The 21,370-nt window shown below is 41.8% G+C and overlaps 1 protein-coding gene across 1 annotated transcript in view; it reads right to left on the reverse strand.

Moving 5' to 3' along the window:
• Nucleotides 1–21,370, reverse strand: part of LOC102446906 (histone deacetylase 5) — a 186,707-nt gene that overhangs the window by 76,494 nt on the left and 88,843 nt on the right. The window contains exon 7 of the mRNA XM_089776668.1: nt 4,329–4,447. Coding sequence (XP_089632794.1) covers nt 4,329–4,447 — 119 coding nt within the window. The remainder of the gene's footprint in view (nt 1–4,328; nt 4,448–21,370) is intronic.

Consider the following 21,370-nt stretch of genomic DNA (forward strand, 5'->3'; position numbering starts at 1 on the left):
CTGCATGAGGCCCAGAGGTTGAGAACCACTACTCTAGTTTGTGTTAACAGGAGTGACGCATGTAAGACATAGGCGGTGACTGTCCTACTCTACTCAGCACTGGTGAGTACTCAGAAGGAGTACACTGTCCATTTCTGGGTGTCACACCTTAGGAAAGATGTGGATAAATTGAAAAAGTATTTAGAAGAGAGCAATAATTATGAGGAAAAGTTAAAACACTGGGCATCTTTAGTCTTGAGGTGGTCTGGTAATAATCTTCAAATATAATACATGTTAAAATTTCTCTGTGTGCTTGCATATATTATACATGTTTTACAAGTCTTTTAGGTGTAAGCAGGGTCTTATTGCTGAAAGGGGAAAGGAGTCTTGAGTGTGGCTATGCTCACTCAGTTCTTCAGCCCTGCAAGGTATTCAACTGTTGATATGTAAATACAGCTCATGCTGGAATGGGAAAGAAATCCTGGGTTTGGTTATGTAAATCCAGTTCAGTCAGTGTTATAGGCCTGATGGATGGTCAATTGTTAGAATGGAATTTTGTGTATTGTAACTAATTTGGCTGTTGTGGGGTCACAAACCATGATAACTCTAAATGTAGGAATTGTAAAATATGACTACCAGTGCTTGCAGGAGAAAGAGTCTCTGAGGGTCGTCTACACTACAGCACTAATTCGAACTAACTTAGTTCGAATTAGTTAATTCGAACTAAGCTAATTCGAATTAGCGCATCTAGACTTAAAAACTAGTTCGAATTAGCGTTTTGCTAATTCGAACTAGCATGTCCACATTGAGTGAACCCTGAACTGAGGTTAAGGATGGCCGGAAGCAGTGCCGGCAGGGCATCAGATTAGGACTTAGAGTGTGGAGCTGCTGCCTCAGGCTAGCCGAGGGCTGTGCTTAAAGGGACCCGATCCCCACCCCGGACAGACAGTTCTCAGGGGTTCCCCGCTTGCAAAGCAGTCCTGGCTTGGAGTGCCCTGAGTGCCCACACTCGGCACATCACAGCATTCGGCCATCAGCCCGGCTGCACTTGCCGCAGGCTGCCATCCGGGGGGGGGGTGTGTGTGTGAATCGGGGGGCTGCAGGAGAGCTTCCACCCCGGGTAGCCCGCAGAGCCACCCCAGTCCTCCCCATTGGGGGGTTCATACCCCATTCCTCCCTCACCTCCTTCCACTTACCCCTCCCTAGTCCCCCTTCCTGATGTACAAAATAAAGGACACGTGTGTTCAAAAATAGAAACTGTCTTTATTGAACAAAACTCAGGGAGACTGGGAAAAGAAGGTGGGAGAGGGGAAGAGAAAGGGTGGGAGAGGGTAGGGCAACTAAAATAATCAGGGGTTTGGAAAAGGTCCCATATCAAGAGAGGCTAAAGAGACTGGGACTTCTCAGCTTAGAAAAGAGGAGACTGAGGGGGGATATGATAGAGGTCTATGAAAGCATGAGTGGTGTGGAGAGGGTGCATAAAGAAAAGTTCTTCATTAGTTCCCATAATAGAAGGACTAAAGGACACCAAATGAAATGAATGGGTAGCAGGCTTCAAACTAATAACAGAAAGTTCTTTTTCACAAAGCAAATAGTCAACCTGTGGAACTCCTTGCTGCAGGAGGCTGTGAAGGCTAGAACTAGAACAGAGTTCTGACCCAGTACGGCCATTCTAAGCTCAGGGCTCAGGGTTGGGGGTCTCAGTGGACCACCTTGATTTTCATGCCAACCTGCTCCTGGGTGGCCAGGCTGGCAGCTCTCCTGCCCTAGACAGCCACTTTCCTGTGCCTAGTGCGGAGGTCGTGGATGAGGTCCACAATGTCTGCACTAGACCAGGCGGGCGCCCGCCTCTTGCGGACCTGGGCAGGCTCCCGGGAGCCGCGAGTCTGGTCCCGGGAAGAGGCGGAGGGCTGGGTGGCAGCGGGTGGCCGGCTCGAGCCATGCCAGGTGCAGGGTCTGCTGGCTGGGTGCTGGCAGGCTTGCACCTGGCATGGGCACCGTAGCCAGACCGTGCCCCTTTAAGGGCTCCGGGGCCGGGAGGGGGGCAGAAGAGTTTCCCTGGTGGTGCCCAGAGTTGCCACCAGGGAAAGCTGGGGAAGGCTAGCCTCCCACTAGTTCGAATTAAGTGGCTACACAGCCCTTAATTCGAACTAGTTAATTCGAACTAGGCGTTAGTCCTCGTAGAATGAGGTTTACCTAGTTCGAATTAAGCGCACCGCTAGTTCAAATTAAGTTCGAACTAGCGGTTTGCATGTGTAGCGCCTATCAAAGTTAATTCAAACTAATGTCTGTTAGTTCAAATTAACTTTGTAGAGTAGACATACCCTGATAGACAAGCCTTTCTCTTTCCAGACTCGATTGGATTGGGGGGGGGGGGTAGAGAGCTTGAACCAGCAACCTACATGCCCTCCAGATGTGAGCTGCAAGCCTGGGTCAACCTGTCTTTCTCCCCGCCTGCCTCCCTCCTCCCCCCGACAAGGATAGAACTAAACCAGACTCCATAAGGGGTATCTTTATTATTTTAAGGTATTATTCCAGCAGAAGCTGTAATCTTTTGGCCAGCCTTTGTGGTGGGCCAAGAGCTGAAATCACTGAGAAACTGACATCACAAAAAACTGAAATCACTAGGTTTGCCCCAGAGCCAGATTCGTTGGTGAGAGCAGCCAGCAGGGTGGCTGGCAGGAGCAGGCAGCAAGCTGGCAGGAGTGACAGGAAGGCAGCTGATGGGAGCAGCAGCGAGTACCCAACAGAGTGGGTGAGACACCTCCTATTCCCCCCTCCCCCAACGGTGGGAAGTGAGCTCTGAAAATCACCTCTGAGCTCTGGTCTGCCCTGACCAAGGGCAGCAAATGTGAGTCGGGTACAGAGAAAGGTTGGGCAGGTGAATAGGACACTCCTCTCACACTCAGCCTGTGCAAGGATTCCAGGCTGTGACGTCCACAAAAGTATGGAATATGAAAGTATGGAACCCACGAACCCACAATTTCAGTGTCATTGTGAAGCTCTCTTCTCTGCCATACTAGAAGTGTTGAGTTCATGCACTCGCAACTCTATCCACTACCTTTGTTTGTAAAAGATAATGCATTGTGCAGCACAGATAAATTTGCATGGGACCTTTGTCAAGGAAGAAATTGAGATAGAATTAAAGGTATCTGTTTATTTGCACGCTGCATGCATGTCACCATACAAAGAATGTACCAACCTTAAAGGGGGTGGCTGCTGAGTTTCTGTGACTAGCCAGCTCACCACCATAGCCACATTCTTGTCTCAAGGCAGATTAATACCCCCGATTGGTGTGCAAGGGCTCATTGTGCACAGTGCTCCCTCTCTTGCACACCATCACACAACTTCCATTGACTACTGTGGTGTGTGTTTAAATTACACTAAATAAGGCTCTAGATTAGAAAACAATTCTATTTTGTTCCATTCCAGCAAGGATTGTCAACAGTGTCTTATACACAGCCATGCTGCACTGCACATTGCTCTACGTGTCGTGATTGGGCCAGACTTGTAAAGGTGTTTGGGTGCCTGTAGGCACCTACTGGAATGTGCAAAATCACCTATTTATATAATTCTTATTTATTTCACCTGGTCTCTCTTGAAATTTCCACTAAATGTTCATCTGCTTCTTGGCACCTAAATACCTTTACAAATCTAGCCCCTTGGCATGAAACAAATTTTGGCCAAGATTTTCAATAGTGGTTAGTAATTTTGCAGTGCCAAATTGGAGACACCAGAAAGAAACCTAATATTTGGAAACAACTAAGCACCCACCTAAAAATCAGGCTCCTTTGGGGGCTTAAGTTGAGTATACAGAAACTGAAGCACCAAAATTCACTGGTTTCTTTAGAAAAATCTTGGCCTTCATGAACAACGGTGTAAATCAGGAGTGATTCATTTGAAGTCAGTGGCTTATAGTGCTATAAAAACATTGGGAGATCAGAATAAAGCCTCTAAATTTAACATATTCAACAGAGTTTAAAAATAACTAATTTATTGCTGCATTTGGAAGTTGGGCCAGTTGAAAAAGAGTGGGAAATCTCCAAAATGTTATTTGAATGCCAGCAAAATAAAGCTTTCAAACCTAGACAAAAACATGCCAAGAGGCTCTGCAGAAAGGAATGAGCTAGAAAAACTAAAAAACAATTGTATTCATATTATATTCAAGTGGTTCCAGTATGGCTCCAGATGTATATTAACTCAGGGCCAAATTCTTCTATCTGTTGCACCTGGACAATTAGATAGAGTTATATGCATATAAATGAGGGCAAAATTTGTTCCTAAAATAAAGGCCCTTCCAGAAGAAATTAGCAGACCAGAGAAAATAACCACTTTCCAACTATACATACATTTAGCTGTGACTTTGTACCCGCCTAATGGAGCATCGTGGCCTTCCACAGCATCAAATCCAGCTGATACTAGGACAATGTCTGGATCAAACTCATTCGCAATTGGCATAATCACAGTCCTGCAGAATAAAAAAGACAGCCAGTTACAAACTACAGCTCATACTTTCATTAAGCACACTGCTTGGCGTGATCCCCAAAATCTGCTAGATGAAAACAAAAGTCTGTGCATCAAAAAATATTAATATTTTCCTTTAGTTAAATTCACCATCGTTATATTTAGTTGAAAAAAATCTATTTTACCCATCTCTGTATTTATTCCTTTTCTCTTCCAATTTTCTATTCTTTTTTAAGTACAGGTACATTCAAAAACCTCTACTATTACCCACACATCTGTACCTATTTTATCCCACTGCCTATAAAAAGCTGCCTGTTCCAGGGGAGTGAATAATGGTTTACAGAGAATATTCAAAGCCTCAGTGGAAACCTGGACTGCTCCAGTGAGTGTGAACTTGGTGTAAATTTGAACTATAAATTTCTTTTGGGAAAATGTTTGCTTTCCAAACATTTTTTTCCTTAACATTTTAAAATGTTTGTCGAGGTGGGGGGTGACTCTAGCAAAGGAAAAACATGAAATTCCCTTAATCAGATCCAGGCTACACTGTCAAGCCTTTCCAGGGTCAAGCATAGCAGGAATGTGACAACCACAAAATAGTGACAGCAACCCCTGCTGGTTTCAGTCAGATAATTCAATGCTTCACATTCCCAAATGTTCTAGTTTTTTAACTCTTTCCATCATGTATTCTTGTTAGAATTTAGTGTACCTTTTATCAGCATCTAAAGATTTCTTTAAAGCAAATTTATTAAATAAATGGTAAAGGTCAAACTGGATTCACAAATATTCTCATTGACTTTACTTTTTCAGGATTCATACCCATAGTAGGCTTAAAAAAATAACAGGTTCAAACACATACTTTATGATTGTTGATTGTGTTTAATTCGGAAGGCTTTCAATAATATTAAAAATCAATTATATTAATTAAGAATTGAATCTAAATTTTCTTAAAACTGATTATCCTTATACACTATATATGGTAATACCTGCCTTATTTCAAATTACATATGCTCTTCCGTATTTATGCTGCACATATGAAAAAAAAGAGCGTGTTAAGGATTTAGATTTTATGTTAAATAAATTAAACTAATACAGGTTCTCTTCCATTCTATGTGATTATTGCTTCTGCCCTTCAATTTCCTTTGTTTTGTTCCAAATTCCTCAACATTACTTTTACCAGAAGAGACAGTATCCTGCACTCTTTACTCTCATACAACTCCACTTGAGTTGAGAGCAATGGGAGTTTTATCCAAATAACGAATGTAATAGGCTCAGGTAACTAGAGAATTTCATTGCCACCATTTTAGAAAAGAGGATAGTTCAACTTTACCGCAGGCCTGCTATGCTTATTCTATTGAGATTGCACCGAAGCAATACAATCCAAGTGTACAGAAAATTCCACAAAAACTCAAGAAATATAGAATTACGCTTTCAAAAAGCCGTAGCTACATCTACACTGCAACACTATTTTGGGATACCGGAGTATCTCAAAATAGCTATCCATGTCTTCACAGCAAGCCTGTTATTTTAGACTCACTATTCTGATGTCCCTATGAACCTCATTCTACAAGGAGTAAGGGATGTTTTGGAACAGCACTTTATTTCAGAATCTGGCACTGTGTAGATAGTGCCAAAGGACGAAATAAGCTATTTCGAAATAGCATAGAAAAAAGATAGGCATTTTGCGTAGCTCAAATTGCGTATCTTATTTTGAGTTACGGTGCAATGTAGACATACCCTCTGTGAAAGAACATTAACTGTGCAAAGTCAAGGAGCCAAAGGTTAGGAAATGCTTGTGCAATTTTAATCCAGCCCCTTGTGCATATTTATTATGATACAGAATTTAAGTCCATGATCACTGTCTCATTCACCACACACCTTCCAACTTCTGCAACAAATGAAACAGAGAACTTAGAGACATCAGCATCTTTTATTGCACAGCCCCAGATTCACTTCCCAAATATTGTGCATCCTGCACACTGAATGAAGTAGGGATGACATGAAGCTCCAGCCCTGGTCCTGCTTCTAACTCCCTTCTCCCTTATACTCCCATGCCCTCAAGCTTCTGCTCTACAGCACCACACCTTTCCTACCACCTTACCATCGCCACCCTGTTTCTCACCACTCTGTGTTCCAGTCAGGCTGCATATGCCTTCTCCAAGCTGACAGGATGCCAACAGGGGCAGCCTTGAGAGCACAACAAATAAAACTGGAAGGGGAAGTGCCGCTCAGGCTCAGTCCTGGGACTGAACATGCCTCTGTGAGGAAGGCGCATGAGTAAAGCAACACGTTAATCACAAAAGCAAAATAACACAAAGTACAGAACACAGAAAATGGCGTAAAATGAAAAATGCACCCTGCAACTCCTGCAGCTGTAGTCCTGCAGGTCTGGGTCCAGATCCCTGCTCCAGGTGTTGCAACCTGGCACATGGGACCATAGTGCTGCTCTCATTTGGCTCAGCCCCACTGATGAAGAGGCAGACAGGTCACATCTGAGCAATGTTCTCAGACATAGTTAAATCATTTCTGCTCAAACTTCCCCCCAAAATTCAAACCAAAGCAGAAATGCAGCATGGAAAATTTCAGTTCAAATGGTTGAAGTATGGGAAAGTTATAAGCAACTGAAAATAGCATCTTACAATTGGATGTGTCGGGCAACTATACTTAATGGCATCAATATTTAGCACTGGCTAAAAAGATAGTGTGTGTATATATATATATATATATAAAACCCTCTTAACAAAGAGCATACACAGAAACCTCCAGACTAAAGAAAGAGATACTGAATTACAATGATACTAACTGTAAAGGGTGGGGGGGACAGTGGCATTCAGAACTGTTCCATCAGAGATAGCTGATATTATAAGTTAGAGTAAATATCTCAAAATGCTTTTCTACAATTTAGCAAAAAGGAAAAATAATGAGATATCCTGCTTTTGAAAATGCAGAGGGTAAGCATCAACGTGGATTAATGTATTTCACACCAGACCCAATACCGCATCCCCCTCCACAAAACAATAAGGTGACTTTACAAACTGTGGCAAACTTTTGCTAGTATGATTCAGCATATTGCACATAGAACTAGCCTTTGAAGGCCACTAAGCCTACCACTACTTCCTCTTCCTTTCATACCTCCAAATTTGGGGATAACTAACTGGAATATCAAGCAATCTAATTTATCTTTTGCATTTTAATAAAAAAACACTTAGCCCTTTTCTTTGCAAAATACAAACAATAGTATAATTTTATTGCTAGGCTAGAAAGTTGGTCCCTATTTTCTTTCAAAAAATCACTAGTTATTTATCACTCTCACTAAAGGGTACGTCTACACTGCACACTGATTTTGAAATAAACTATTTGGGTATGTCTACACAGCAAAGTTATTTCAAAATAACAGCCAAATTGCTATTTCAAAATTAAATCAAAATAGTGGAGGGTTTATTTCGAAATTGGTAAGCCTCATTCCATGAGGAATAGCACAATTTCAATTTCAAAATAAGCGCTGTGTAGATGCTTATTTCGAAATAGGGGGCCTCTAGCCCTTCCCAGGGTGCCCTGGTAGCCACTCTGGGCACAACCAAGAAAACTTCTCCCCCTCACCCCCCCCCCCCCAAGCCCTTAAAGGGGTAGACTCTGGCCACAGTGCCTGTGCCAGCTCCAAGCCTGCCAGCCCAAAGCCAGCAGTCGCTGCACCTGACCCAGTGGCCCCAGCATGGGCCAGGCAGCCAGTGCCAGCCTGCCCTCCACCACTCCCCAGGACCAGTCTGCCAGCTCCCAGGAGCCTGTCAGGGGCCGGAAAAGGCGGGCACCTGCCTGGTCCAGTGCGGAGATCGGGGACCTAATTCAGGTTTGGGGGGATGCCTCCAATGTCCATGATCTCGGCACTAAACAGAGGAACACAAGCGTCTACAGGTGGATGGCTGCCAGCCTGGCCACCAAAGGCCACATGCGAACCCAGGTGCAGGCTCGCATGAAAATAAAGGAGCTGCTGCAGGCGTATGCCAGGGCCACAGGGGGCAGGTCCCAACCAGGGGCAGACCCAGACTTCCGCCCCTATTTTGATGCCGTGGACTGCATCCTGGGGGGAAGGATGGTCCGTGCCCCCCAGGTGGTCATCAACCCTGGGGCAGAGCTTGCTGCCTCCTGCTGCTCCAGCCCCCGCTGCCTCCCCAGCTACCACTCCTCCTCCCACTCCTTCTCCCCCTCCCTCTTTTCCTCTCCACCCTCCCCAAATCCCCAGGGATGCCGAGGCCCCCGCACCAGTGGTGCTGGGAGACAGTTGGGCTGGTGAGACTCCCAACCCTAAGCCCTGAGTTTCTCCTCCCCCTTCCTTCACTTGCCTCCCCCTGCCAGCTCCCTCCTCCCAGGCTTTCCCCTCCCCTCTCCCAACCTCCCTCTTCCCATCTCCCACCTTCTTTCCCCAGTCTCACCTCAGTTTCATTCCTCCCCCACCCCAGTTTTGTTCAATAAAAAGGCTTTGTTGTAATGAACATGTGTCTTTTATTGTACAGCAGGAAGGGGAGTTAGGGAGGGGTAAGTGGAAGGACGTGAGGGAGGAATGAGGCACAAGCCCTCAGTGGGGCACACCAGGGACACTGTTACTGCCTGCAGAACGTGCTGCCAGGCTTACAGCAACACATCCAGGAGAAGCAACAGAGTGCCCAGGGGCGGCTCCGGCTCCATGCTGAAGAGTGCTGTGGTATACTGAGTGAGGGCAACCAGAGCATGCAGAGAAAAAAATGCTTTGCTGTCCCTCAGCAAAGTAGACAAGCAAGCAGGGAAACCTTAGAACCGGCTGTTCAGGTGGGTCCCTTTAAGCACAGGTCTCATACAGGCTACTCAGACAACAGCCACACAAGGCATCTTCTGACCTGATGCCCTGCCAGAACTGGTTCCAGCCGGCCTTAAATGCGATTCAGCGTCCTATCAGTATGGATGTGCTACTTCGAAATAGCAAAATGCTATTTCGAAATGCATTTTGTGTGTAGTTTTGAAATAACTATTTTGAAATAAGGTATTTTGAAATAATGCTGTAGTGTAGACATACCCTTCTTGAATAGTTATTCTGAAATAGCTTATTTTGAAATAGCACGTCTACACTGCAGGGAAACCTCAAAATTAGTCTGAGGCAGGCTTCCCTAATGTAGATGCGCTATCTCGATTTAGAGTCCCAGGAGGCACTGGGGAGGAATAACTTAGAAGCAGTGGAGCATCTACACATGCCTTATTTTGAAATAGCTAATTTGGAATAGGCATTATTCCTCATAGAATGAGGTTTACAGATTTCAGAATAAGTCATCTGTTATTTTGAAATTATATCAAAATAATGGGATGGCTGTGTAGACGCTCACACTGTTATTTCAAAATAACGCTAATTATCTTGAAATAATGGTGCAGTGTAGATGCACCCCATGTGTAAAGCAGCCCATGGCTTGTCTTTGGCCTCCAAGAAAACCATGTCTGCAGGTTCATTGATTTTGGGGGGAACTCCCATGGAAATGGATTTCAGTGCTCCATAAACTGCTACTACAAGCACTACAGTCACTCTCTCTCAAACCTTTTAACATGAATCTAAGCTGGTTCCTCTGTTGAACAACCAATATGATATTTATAAACAAGAAATTAAGGTATAATGCACCTGGTCTAATGGACTACTTGGGGAACTGAAAGCAAGTGACTCCTCCTCTCTGTGTCCAGCTATGGCAGTGACTCCTTCTATGGCCTAGGTAAGTGACAAAACACCCCTGTCTACATAACTCCATCCATATAACCAAGATAGCGATGGGGTTGTTGTCATGAGTAATGTGTTTGATTCAAATCCATAGATAATACATTTTCTCTGAATGCACACCAAACCTTGTGGTAGCTATGATCCTTGTAAACTCCCAATCTCCTTGGTTTGGACAACTGGACAACTGTCATTTGCAAAACCTTTTAGAAGCTGACCACCATGCAGATCTCTGATCAAGCAACTGGGCTCCACTTCATCAAGAGGGTGGGGAGCCTTGAAGATCCATTCCTTTTCCCCTGCCCTTATGTAAAGCTCAATTTTTCTCTGGTCCCAAGTTTTGTTTAGGTAAGTGATGTGGGAACAGTCTGAGAGCAGGTTACAGTTCCCTGATCCTGTGCTGGCCTGGGCAAGTATCAGCAAGAGCATCCTGGTTATCTTGTGCTAATGAAGGATCTGCATAACAAAGAGACCTACCCTCCCTCAAAGACACTCATTACACCAGCGTGGGGGTAGCATAGGTGGCCCATGAGCCACCTCACTGAGTTTTCACCAAAGTGAATTCATCCATGCCATGGCAATTCTATGGCCAGCTTCAGCCAAAATATGTATGGATCAGAACATAACAGAGAAACTCCCCCTCCATAAAGTTACATTTGGGTGTATTCTAAAGAATCATCTTGTTATCCATCCCTAATTCCTCAGGTCATATCTATGCTCAATAATATATCACATCTGACAGGCTCTGGTTATGATGAATGTCAAAACACTTTCTTACAGTCCCAACAAAAATATTCAAAAAGGCTCTGGAGACAGAGACTGGATCCAAGATTAAGACTGAGGATATTACTATCTTATCTGGAGGGGCAATAAGAAGTACAAATTGGATCCAGTAAATAGTGCACTAGGGGCTAAATTTATCTGTCAGATGCAGTAGTCCAACCCTATTGAAGCCAGCTGGGCTGCATGGGTGTAACAGAAAGTAAAATCTATTACTAAGATATTTCTTAGACTTTAGATGGAATTGCTATTGTCTGGACAGATCTGAGTTTTATATCATAACTATTACTCATATGTTTCTCCACCCCTCCCTTCCCTCTCTAAAGAAAAAAAATACAGAAAGAGACTTGTTGTCTGTTATCTAGTGTCATATGGAGCCATAATTATTAGGTATAAAAGTATTCACTGAAACGATTCCAGGGATTCCCTGCTCTAGCTTTACTTTTGCTGTATCACTAATTTTTAAATCTTGAGCAGTAGGGTTGTGGTGTATATCACATTAATATACCCATTTCACACGTGTATCGTGGTGGGTAATGATGTAGAGTTGTGGTGTAAATGTTGAGCAGTAGGGTTGTGGAGTTCACTTCACTTTACAGCTATCGTGGCACCACCTCCTCTGAGACAAAGGAGCCCCTCCTTTCATTTGATGGCACAAGCAGTGGAGCATGTGGCTGGAAATTTAAAGAGATTAATTATTGTCCCACAATACAGATTTCCCTATAGGATTAATACATTCAATTTGGGTATGTTGCTGTCTGCAGAGAAGCCATGGGATGGCTTTCAGTTGGATGTAGTCCTAGAGAAAACATCAAGCATGTGTTCTTCCCCCTCCTCAACAGTATGCAGATGCTAGCTATTATAGAGATTTTACCATTTACTTGATCTTGTTCCTTTTTATTCTTCTATTCTATTTTTGAGGTTTTATAGCACATGGGAAGCATGCTCCCAAATATTTGTTCTCCCAGAAGACACGCAAAGAAGTACCCAAGCCAGAAATTCATCTGGATGCGCCACCAAACAAAGCCAAATATCTCCAGAGAAAGGGCTAAATTGACATAAATGACCACTTTGCTTGAACATAGTTTATAATTTAAGACTGAGCCAGGACAACAACCTACAGAAAACATTTAAGGATGGTAATTAGTATAACTGAAAAAGGAAATCCACATTTTTTCTGAACCGAGTGCTTTAGAAACATCAGTTATTCACATTGACTATGAGAAAGTAGCAGTTTTTATCCATAAGATTCAAAGCTCTTAATAAATGTTAACCAAGAAATTAAATGGTCCACAACCTCAGCTAATGGAAATAAGGATAGCTAGAATGCAGCCCACCATCACTTTAACATAGACATTATTATACCCATTCCACACATGTATCGTAGCAGGTAACTAAGGTCTACACAGCAGGGCTTAACTTGAAATAAGCTATGCAAATTGAGCTATATTAATTGCATAGCTTATTTCTAAATAGCTTATTTCAAAATTGGGAGCGTCCACAAAGTAATTATTTAGAAATAGAGCACTCTTCCTGCAACTTCCCTTACTCCTCGTACAATGAGGGCTCCGGGAGTCGGAGTAAGAAGTCCTCCAGCTTGACAGTATTTTTACATTATTTCAAAATAACTGCTTGCTGTGTAGACATGGACTAAGTTATTTAGAAATAACACTAGTTATTTTGAAATAATGTTGCTGTGTAGTCGTACCCTGACTTGCTTAAAGTAATGCAGTGATTATAAGGAAAGATCTGGACAATGAATAGAAAAAGAATCAAAGCCCACTGTTTTAGTCACTAAAAAACATTATATAAGCACTAAGTATTATTTATTCAGTTATCCACTGCCACCTTTTTCTGAATATATACAACCCTTTAGTTCTAATTAGGGTTGTTGATTAATTGTAGTTAACTCATGCAACTAACTCAAAAATTATTTGAGATTAAACATGAATGATTAATTGTAGTTTTAATAACTGCAATTTAAAAATACAATATCCATTTAAATTTATTAAATATTTTTGAATATTTTTCTACATTTTCAAATATATTGATTTCTATTACAACATGGAATACAAAGTATATAGTGCTCACTTCATATTACTTTTACTGCAAATATTTGTACTATAAACATGCCAAACAAATGAAATAGTATTTTTCAATTCACCTCATACAAGTGCTGTAGTGTTATCTCTTTATCAAGTAAGTACTCCTTGTTCAGACAATCACTTAGAGAAACGAATTTGTTTACATTTATGGGAGATAATGCTGCCGGCTTATTTACAGTGTCACCCAACAGTGACAATAGATGTTTGCATGGCACTTTTGTAGTCAACATAGCAAGGTATTTAAATGCCATATATGCTAAACATTTATATGTCCTTTCATGCTTCAGCTACCATTCCAGGGGACATGCGCGCATGCTGATGACACTCATTAAAAATGCATGAATTACATTTGTCACTAAACTCCTTTGGAGATAATTGTATGTCTCCTGCTCTGTTTTACCCACATTCTGCCTTATATTTCACGTTATAGCAGTCTTAGATTATGACACTGCACATATTCATTTTAAGAACACTCTCACTGAAGATTTGATAAAACACAAATAAGGTACCAATGTGGGATTTCTAACTATAGCTACAGCATTCAACCCAAGCTTTAAGAATCTGACATGCCTTGCAAAATGTCAGAGGGAGGAGCTGTGGAGCATTCTTTCAGAAATCTTAAAAGAGCAACACCTCACTGTGGAAAGTACCAAACCTGAAAAGAAAATCAACCTTCTGCTGGCATCTGACTCAGATGATGAAAATGAACGGGTGTTGGTCCACACTGCTATGGACCATTATCAAGCAGAATCCATCATCAGCACAGAAGCATGCTCTCTGGAATGGTGGTTGAAGCATCAAGGCATATGAATCTTTAGCAGATCAGGCACATAAATATGTTGCAGTGCTGGCTACATTAGTGCCATGTGAATGCCTGTTCAGGTGACATAGTAAAGAAGAAGAGGGCAGCAGCATCTCCTGCAAATGTAAACAAACTTATTTGTTTCACCAACTGGCTGAACAAGAAGACTGAGTGGACTTGTAGGCTCTAAAGTTTTACATTGTTTGTTTTTAACTGTAGTTATTTTTTATACATAATTCTACATTTGTAAGTTCAACTTTCATGATAAAGAAATTGCACTACAATACTTGTAATGGAAGTACTGAAAATTATGATTTCTTTTATTTTTACAGTGCAAGTATTTTTAATAAAAATAATTATATAGTACGTATTCTAAACTTTGTATTGCATGTTGTAACTGAAATATACAATATATTTGAAAATACAGAAAACATCCAAAATATTTAAATAAATGGTATTCTATTATTAACAGTGTGATTTTTTAAATCACACAGTCACGATTAATTTTTTTATTAATTACTTGACAGCCTTATTTCTAATATATCTGTTTTTTGATCCAAGAGGGCCCTTTTTTACTTTGGAGTAATGTACTGCTATTTACTAAGACACTATCTCAAAGAAAGAACATCTGAGAAGCCACCATGGCACTGGCCATTACGTAAGTTCAAGTACGTGGCTGAACCCAGGTGCAGATGAAATACCAATGAAGCCCAGGAAGTTGATCCCAATCATTTCAAAGCATATGCAATACTTGTGGGGAACAATGCCAGTGGTATCATTTACTTTTATTCATCGTTTTTAAGTACATTTTAACGTAATATAATATTATATACGTTATCTACTCACATAAAAGAAATCTATGTGGTATTTTCCCCCGCCCCAAAAATTACAGGTTACTTTTTCTGATTTAAGTATGGTTATATCTCACAATCAATCTAGCTAATATGGGATGTAGCACTAAATCAGAATAAATAGGGATTTAAACCAGGAATTAATCTCTATCATAATTAAGGGACCTTCCCTTCCTTGACCCCAGTAGACCAAAAATTTCCTTAACTATTACTTTGAATATCCCCACCAATTTCCATAGAATCAAGGAGTTTAAAGGCATTCTCAGCTTTGTATCTTTTATTGTTTTTTATTTTATTTTATTGGCTTTTGTAACACATATTTTTTAACCTGAAATGATTATTCATGGTTTTTTTTAAATGAATAATGATTCAGGCATCCTGTCTGAAATTTTCCTGTGTTCTGTTACAATTGGAATTGCAACAGCAACTCAAAATATAAGAAATACTGACTACAATATGTGCTTATCCTTCCATTTTAAAATTATTGTTTACAAAGGTGGTTTTGTTGTAATTACAAAAGCTCTTCAACATTTGATCTATTTTATGCCTAAATCTGATCCACTGAATTAGTGCAAATATAATTAAATATAGGCAAAATAAATTAACAAATAGAAGAAAGATTAGAAAATTATTACTTTGAAGTTTTCAGAAACAATCTAAAAGGCACTAATGGTACTGGCACAGGAAAATAGCTAACTTCTACAAGCTATGAGGGAAAAACAGAGATACATACACCCACAATGCAAATTACTAACTATATTCAGATTTCAGCTTATCCGCAGATTAGCAGTGTTTAGATACAGGGCTTTAAGTTTGGCTCAATATGGAGACAAATCTTAGGGAAGTTTAGATCTATAACCATGACCAGGTTTCAGTGTTTAAATATGTAGCTGTAGTTCAAATCCATGTACAGAAAGTACAGTTTGCTATTAACATAGGTGGCCCTCTGCATACAGATACAAAGTGATAAATGGATAATATTTGAAAAGAGGCCAAGAGAACACATACAGTAGTATGCCTCCTTAAAGAGCAGTTTTATTCTGAAAAGTCAGTATATAAAAATAGCACTTGCTTACTCAACAAACCTGCTTTTTGCATATACTCACCGTCATCTGTTTTTACAGACTTTAGTGATAGAAATACTTTTTTCTGTCTTCTACACTGCACAACCAACACAACTACAAAGTGATCAAGTTGGATAGCATTCCATTTTGTGCATCTTTGCCAAAATTATTTAATTTCCTTTCAGCCAGGGACCATGGTATTGACAACTGTGGATGTAGGATTAATTTGACTTTGAAGATCATTATTACTGGTAAAGCGGCACAAGAAGGAAGAAATTCAGCTTATCTCCTAGATTCTAGTTGCAAGGCTGGAGGTTAAAAAATTACTCATTGTGTTACCTGAACACCATAAATAAGGAGAAGTAGAAAGATGATAAGCATGGAACTTTATAACCACACTAACATGCAACATACACATACACCCCCTCCCCCACAAAGTTTGCAGGAATACCTTAGGCCAGAATTGAGCCCTTATAGTATAACATGTGCCTTTTGGAAACTCAGTTTACTACACATCTGTTATTACTTTATTTCGTACACACACACACACACATATATAATCCCTAGACAGTTTTCTGACATAAAACATAAAAGTAATAATAGGGATTAAAAAGCGTTTTCTATTTTAAAATTTGGAGAGTGTGCAATGAAGAGCTTATCACTCATATTTAACTTCTATAAAATCTGGGTGTAGCACGCTATTTCATTTTTGTTAGGTTTAAATAGCTATCAGTTTTGTCTTTCCATTAAATCATTTATTTCAACAGAATTTTATCACACAGATCAATGGATTCAAACTAGATCTTTACCACAGTAAGCCAACAATACCATTAAAATCCCCACAGTACACCTAAATATTATGTACTAAAAGTGGTTACTCCTGAAAAGAAAATTTATAATGATAGAGATAAGCAAATGGAGAGGTCAGCCTTTATAGTAAGCAAATATAATGTGGTTTATGAAATTCACAAAACAAATGATAGCCTGACATCTTGTCTATGGAATTGTTTATTTCTAAGGAAAGCATTTGACATCAAGAATTCCTTAATGGCATAACAATCTAAAAATGGTTCAACAGAAAGGATAATATAGCAGTTAACTTACATGCCAGAAGAATATTAAGCAGGTGGGGAGAAAGAGGACAAACATACTGCTTAGAACTAAGTACAAAACATTCTGCCTTCTGACCCAAAGGGCACTTTGTTTCTTGCAGAGACTATGCAAAGCAACAAGTCAAGTGTATAGTGCAGGCAACTCCATATTCATTCATATAACTACCCAAGGTTTCCATAAGCCCTCCTTCATTTTCCATCCAGGTCCCACAGCCAACCCATGACTTGGACCTTACAATCTCCCACCCCCTGACAGGAGAGTTAAAGTGGGCAATAAGAAAGTGGAGAATAGCCATACCATTCATAGAAACCCCTAAACCTGCCCTCACCTTGTTCCAGTCCTTTAACCAGCACCAAAGTTCTCTCTAAGTTGTGCAGCAATACGGCCCCACAGCTGCTTAGCAAGGGGCTTTGGGCTCCATGCACGGAGCTGCCTGGCTGGGGAAAAGGCACATCTCCCTCAGGGTATGTCTACACCACAGAGTTTTTCCAGAAAAACAGCCAGCATGTGTGGATGGGGAAGAGGGTTTTTTTTCCAAAAGAAGAGGCCTCCAGGAAAAAGCACAGATGCCCTGGTGGCCACTCTGTCCATAGTAATCACATCTTAAACGTGAGAGAGTGTCTGGTCAATGTGGATGCTATCTTGTGAAAAAGCAGGTCGCTCTTTCAATGCACTTTTGCTGTGTGGACGCTCTCTTTCAGAAGTTTTTCTGGAAGATCTCTTCCAGAAAAGATCTCTTCCAGAAAAACTTCTTCCAAAAGAAGCCTGCAGTTTAGATGTAGCCTCAGTTATAGCAGCAGCTTCCTGCTGAGGGCAGAGCAGAGAGTTTTCCCCAGCCAACACCATTCATGATAGGGCCACAGCCTTGTTGAAATAAAATTGTCACTCAAAAAAAGAGAAACCCCAAAGATCAAAGTCAAATGGATGCACTTGTAGCAGTCAAAAAGTAGAATTGTTATCGCACTTTAATCATTAGTGCACTCAGGCCGCAAGATCTAACCATATGAACAGCTACCTCAAAGGAGGAATAGTCCAGAGCAGAGCTGGCCTTACCATGAGGTGAACTGAGGCAGCCGCCTCAGGTGCCAGACTGTGTGGCTACGTCTACACTGGCCCCTTCTTCGGAATAGGCATGCTAATTTCAAACTTTGGAATAGGGAAATGCGCGGGGGATTTAAATATCCCCCGCGGGATTTAAATAAACATGGCCGCCGCTCTTTTTCCGGCTTGGGGAAAAGCCGGAAAAGAGCGTCCAGACTGGCGCGATCCTCCGGAATAAAGCCCTATTCCGGAGGATCTCTTATTCGTACTTGAAGAAACCACAACTTGAAGTAGGAATAAGAGATCCTCCGGAATAGGGCTTTATTCCGGAGGATCGTGCCAGTCTGGACGCTCTTTTCCGGCTTTTCCCCAAGCCGGAAAAAAAGCGGCGGCCATGTTTATTTAAATCCCGCGGGGGATATTTAAATCCCCCGCGCATTTCCCTATTCCAAAGTTCGAAATTAGCATGCCTATTCCGAAGAAGGGGCCAGTGTAGACATAGCCTGGGGGGGGGGGAGGGTGCCACTAGGACCCAGAGTGTAGAAAATTGTGTCTGCTGCTGGAGCGCATATATTCTCTCTGCTCTAGATGCACACAGATGGTGGAGTGCTGTGCTGGAGGAAGAAGGGCACAAGAGGCATAACAGGCAGGCAGGAGAAAAGGTGGCATGGGGGTATCATTTGAGCTCCCCGCCTCAGGTGCCAAAATGTTGTGGGCTGGCTCTGGTCCAGAGAATGTAGCATTGCATCTATTCCATTGCTAATTGAGCCACCTCACAGGATTGAAAGATGATTAAATAATCGGTATTCCCCTGAGGTCTTCTCGAAGACCTACCCAAGGGGAAAACCTGTAAGTTCTCTACATGTAATTATTAAGTGACCCTGCCATCCTCCTCTTATTTAATTTCCATGTAATCTCTTTTTTAACAGTATGTCCCAGTGCCATTACTAACTTTGAAGTGTTTGATATTACAAAGGTCCTATTTCCCAAAAAGGGGATCTGAAATCAGAGCTGTCCCATCCATAGGACGGTTCAGGGTGACTGCCCCAGGTGCTGTGCTTTAGGGGGCCCTGTGCTGGCCGCCTCAACTATCCTATGGATGGTAGGGACCCGGGAGATTACAGGGGCCTGGCACAGGGTGGCAACAGGGATGATCCATCCACACTCACCATGGTGGTGGAAGCCTGAGTGGCCCGGCTGCCCTCTCCTGGCTGGTTGCACTTCACTTCTCCACAACAGCAAGAAGCAGAGTGCCCTGGCCCCTGGCTGCTCCACTTCCCACCACCGCAGAGATGTGGGGCACAGTAGACCAGGAGAAGGTGGGAAGGTGGAGCAGGCTGATGGGCCACTCTGGTTCCCACCACTGAAGTGAAGGGGGCAAGCCTTACTGTCACCCCATGCCAGCCTCCTGTAATCCCCCAGCTCATGTTGCTCAGGAGAGGAGTTAAGGAAGAGAAGGAGGGGTGAGGCTTGGAGGAGGAGTGGAGTGGAGCAGGGTGGAACAAAGGCAGGGCAGGAGTGGGACCTGCAATAGGGGAGTTGTCCTGGGCCCTGTACCTAAGGCAATGGTGGGGGGTTCTCCTAGGCCCCGCTAGGGACAGCCCTATCTGAAATACCAGAGAAAACCTCTTCCGCAAATCTGTTTTGTTAGGATAACCCCATAGGAGAACCCTTAAAAACTGCTGTGGGTATCCATGCCCATTGCATCACCCCCATTCCTCTCCCTCATGCTTGTGTTCTGTGCACCACAACTTGCTCTAAATGAGCCAAACCTGCCATTGGGACTTGGCCCAGCCCTAATCCTGTGGTATCCCTTGTAACTGTCCCCTACCGCTCTGGCAAGAATGGGCTGAAACAGTTAATAAAACTGACCTGGAGATCTCCTTACACTCAGGCCAAATCCACTCTGCGGAAGTCCTTCTGTTCTCCAGCAAGATGATGTTGATGTTTGCAGACAATGTCAGTGTCTAACAGGTCCCCTTCAAGAGATGAGGAGAGATGGCACTTCGCTAGCTCAGCAGGGTGTAAACCTGACATTACTACATTATTTTCCAAGCTTACATTTAAACAGAGCAGCAGGACTTCACACCCAGAGCACTATAGCTAGAACAGACATTAATGGAGTAATGTTCACATCGGCTGTACAGAATTCTGCGTAATTAGGGATTTAGTACATTGACAAACTCCGATCCTTAGGATGATGTGCTGTAATCAGTATAATTTTTTGTCTGTTTGTTAACTCTATATAAATCCCTTTTCTTTGTTGATGGAATAAGGTGGAATACTCATAGTAATACTACAAACTCTAGATACTATAATATAGTGTTGGAAATGGCTACGGATTCTGCAAAAGTTCGGACCTGATTTTAGCTCTAGATAACACTGTCATCCTGCTTTTCTCTTTTTCCCTTTCTCTATCTTTTCCTCGGCAAAAGAAAAGAAATTCTAACAGATCCCAAAGGCACTATGCTTCAGAGAGGAGACTGCTAATTACAATGGGTTCTATCAGATTGTTAGGAATATTAAAATATAAGTACACCATCCTACAAGGTGTTGGTGGTTCATGTATCTCACACCATTTGCTCATCATCTTAAAGGATGGGGCCTAGAAAAGTACCTAAAGAGATGGGAGATGTTGGCAGTGTGGGAGGCCTGTGTTTGTATAGTTGAAGTCAATGGAAATTTTGCCATTGACTTCAATGAAACCAAGAAATCAATCTTTATCACTAAAATCTAAAAGAAAAAATATCTCATAGAGAAAGAAAGCCTGAATAGAAAAGAAACACTGCCACCAAAATGAAGTTTCATAAAAACCCAATATCAATTAAATGATCTGCTTAAAAATTGCTTAAAGCAGAAAACAAGGTAGAGGTCAAGGTATAAAAGTGGAAGATTAGGAGTCATTAAAAAATTAATAAAAACCAGTTGACTAAAGCAATGAATGGAAACAAAACACTTTCCTCAATGGTATCAAATAGAAAGGAAAGATCAAAACTTAAATAAGACTTCTGAAAAATGAGGATGTAGAGCAATAACAGAGGAATCAGGAATACCAGAATTCCTACATAAATATTTCTCAGTTTTTAACAGGAAAGAATGGGAAATAGAGATATACACAGGGGAGCTCAATCCAAGAAACAAAAAGGGAAAATACAGAGGTAAGTGGAAATAAAATGATATTAAATAAGTATTTAATTAAACACTTATTGACTTCAATGAGATCAGTATTTCACCAAATGGATTTTATTAAGGCTCTGCAAAAAAAAGAGGCAAAAGATGCTAATGCATGGGGCCCTGTGGCATTACACCTGCGGAAGCCTAGAGCAGACATAACTCTTTCCAGAAGTACCAGGAGAAGGAAGCTTTGAGGTGCACCACCAGCAGATTCTGGACAGAAAGACAGTACATCCGAGGCTGGGAGGTTCACAGCAGTGCAACAGGATTCC

This window comes from Pelodiscus sinensis, chromosome 2 (genome assembly GCF_052426305.1).
Source record: "Pelodiscus sinensis isolate ZL-2025 chromosome 2, ASM5242630v1, whole genome shotgun sequence".
NCBI classification, from domain to species: Eukaryota; Metazoa; Chordata; order Testudines; family Trionychidae; genus Pelodiscus; species Pelodiscus sinensis.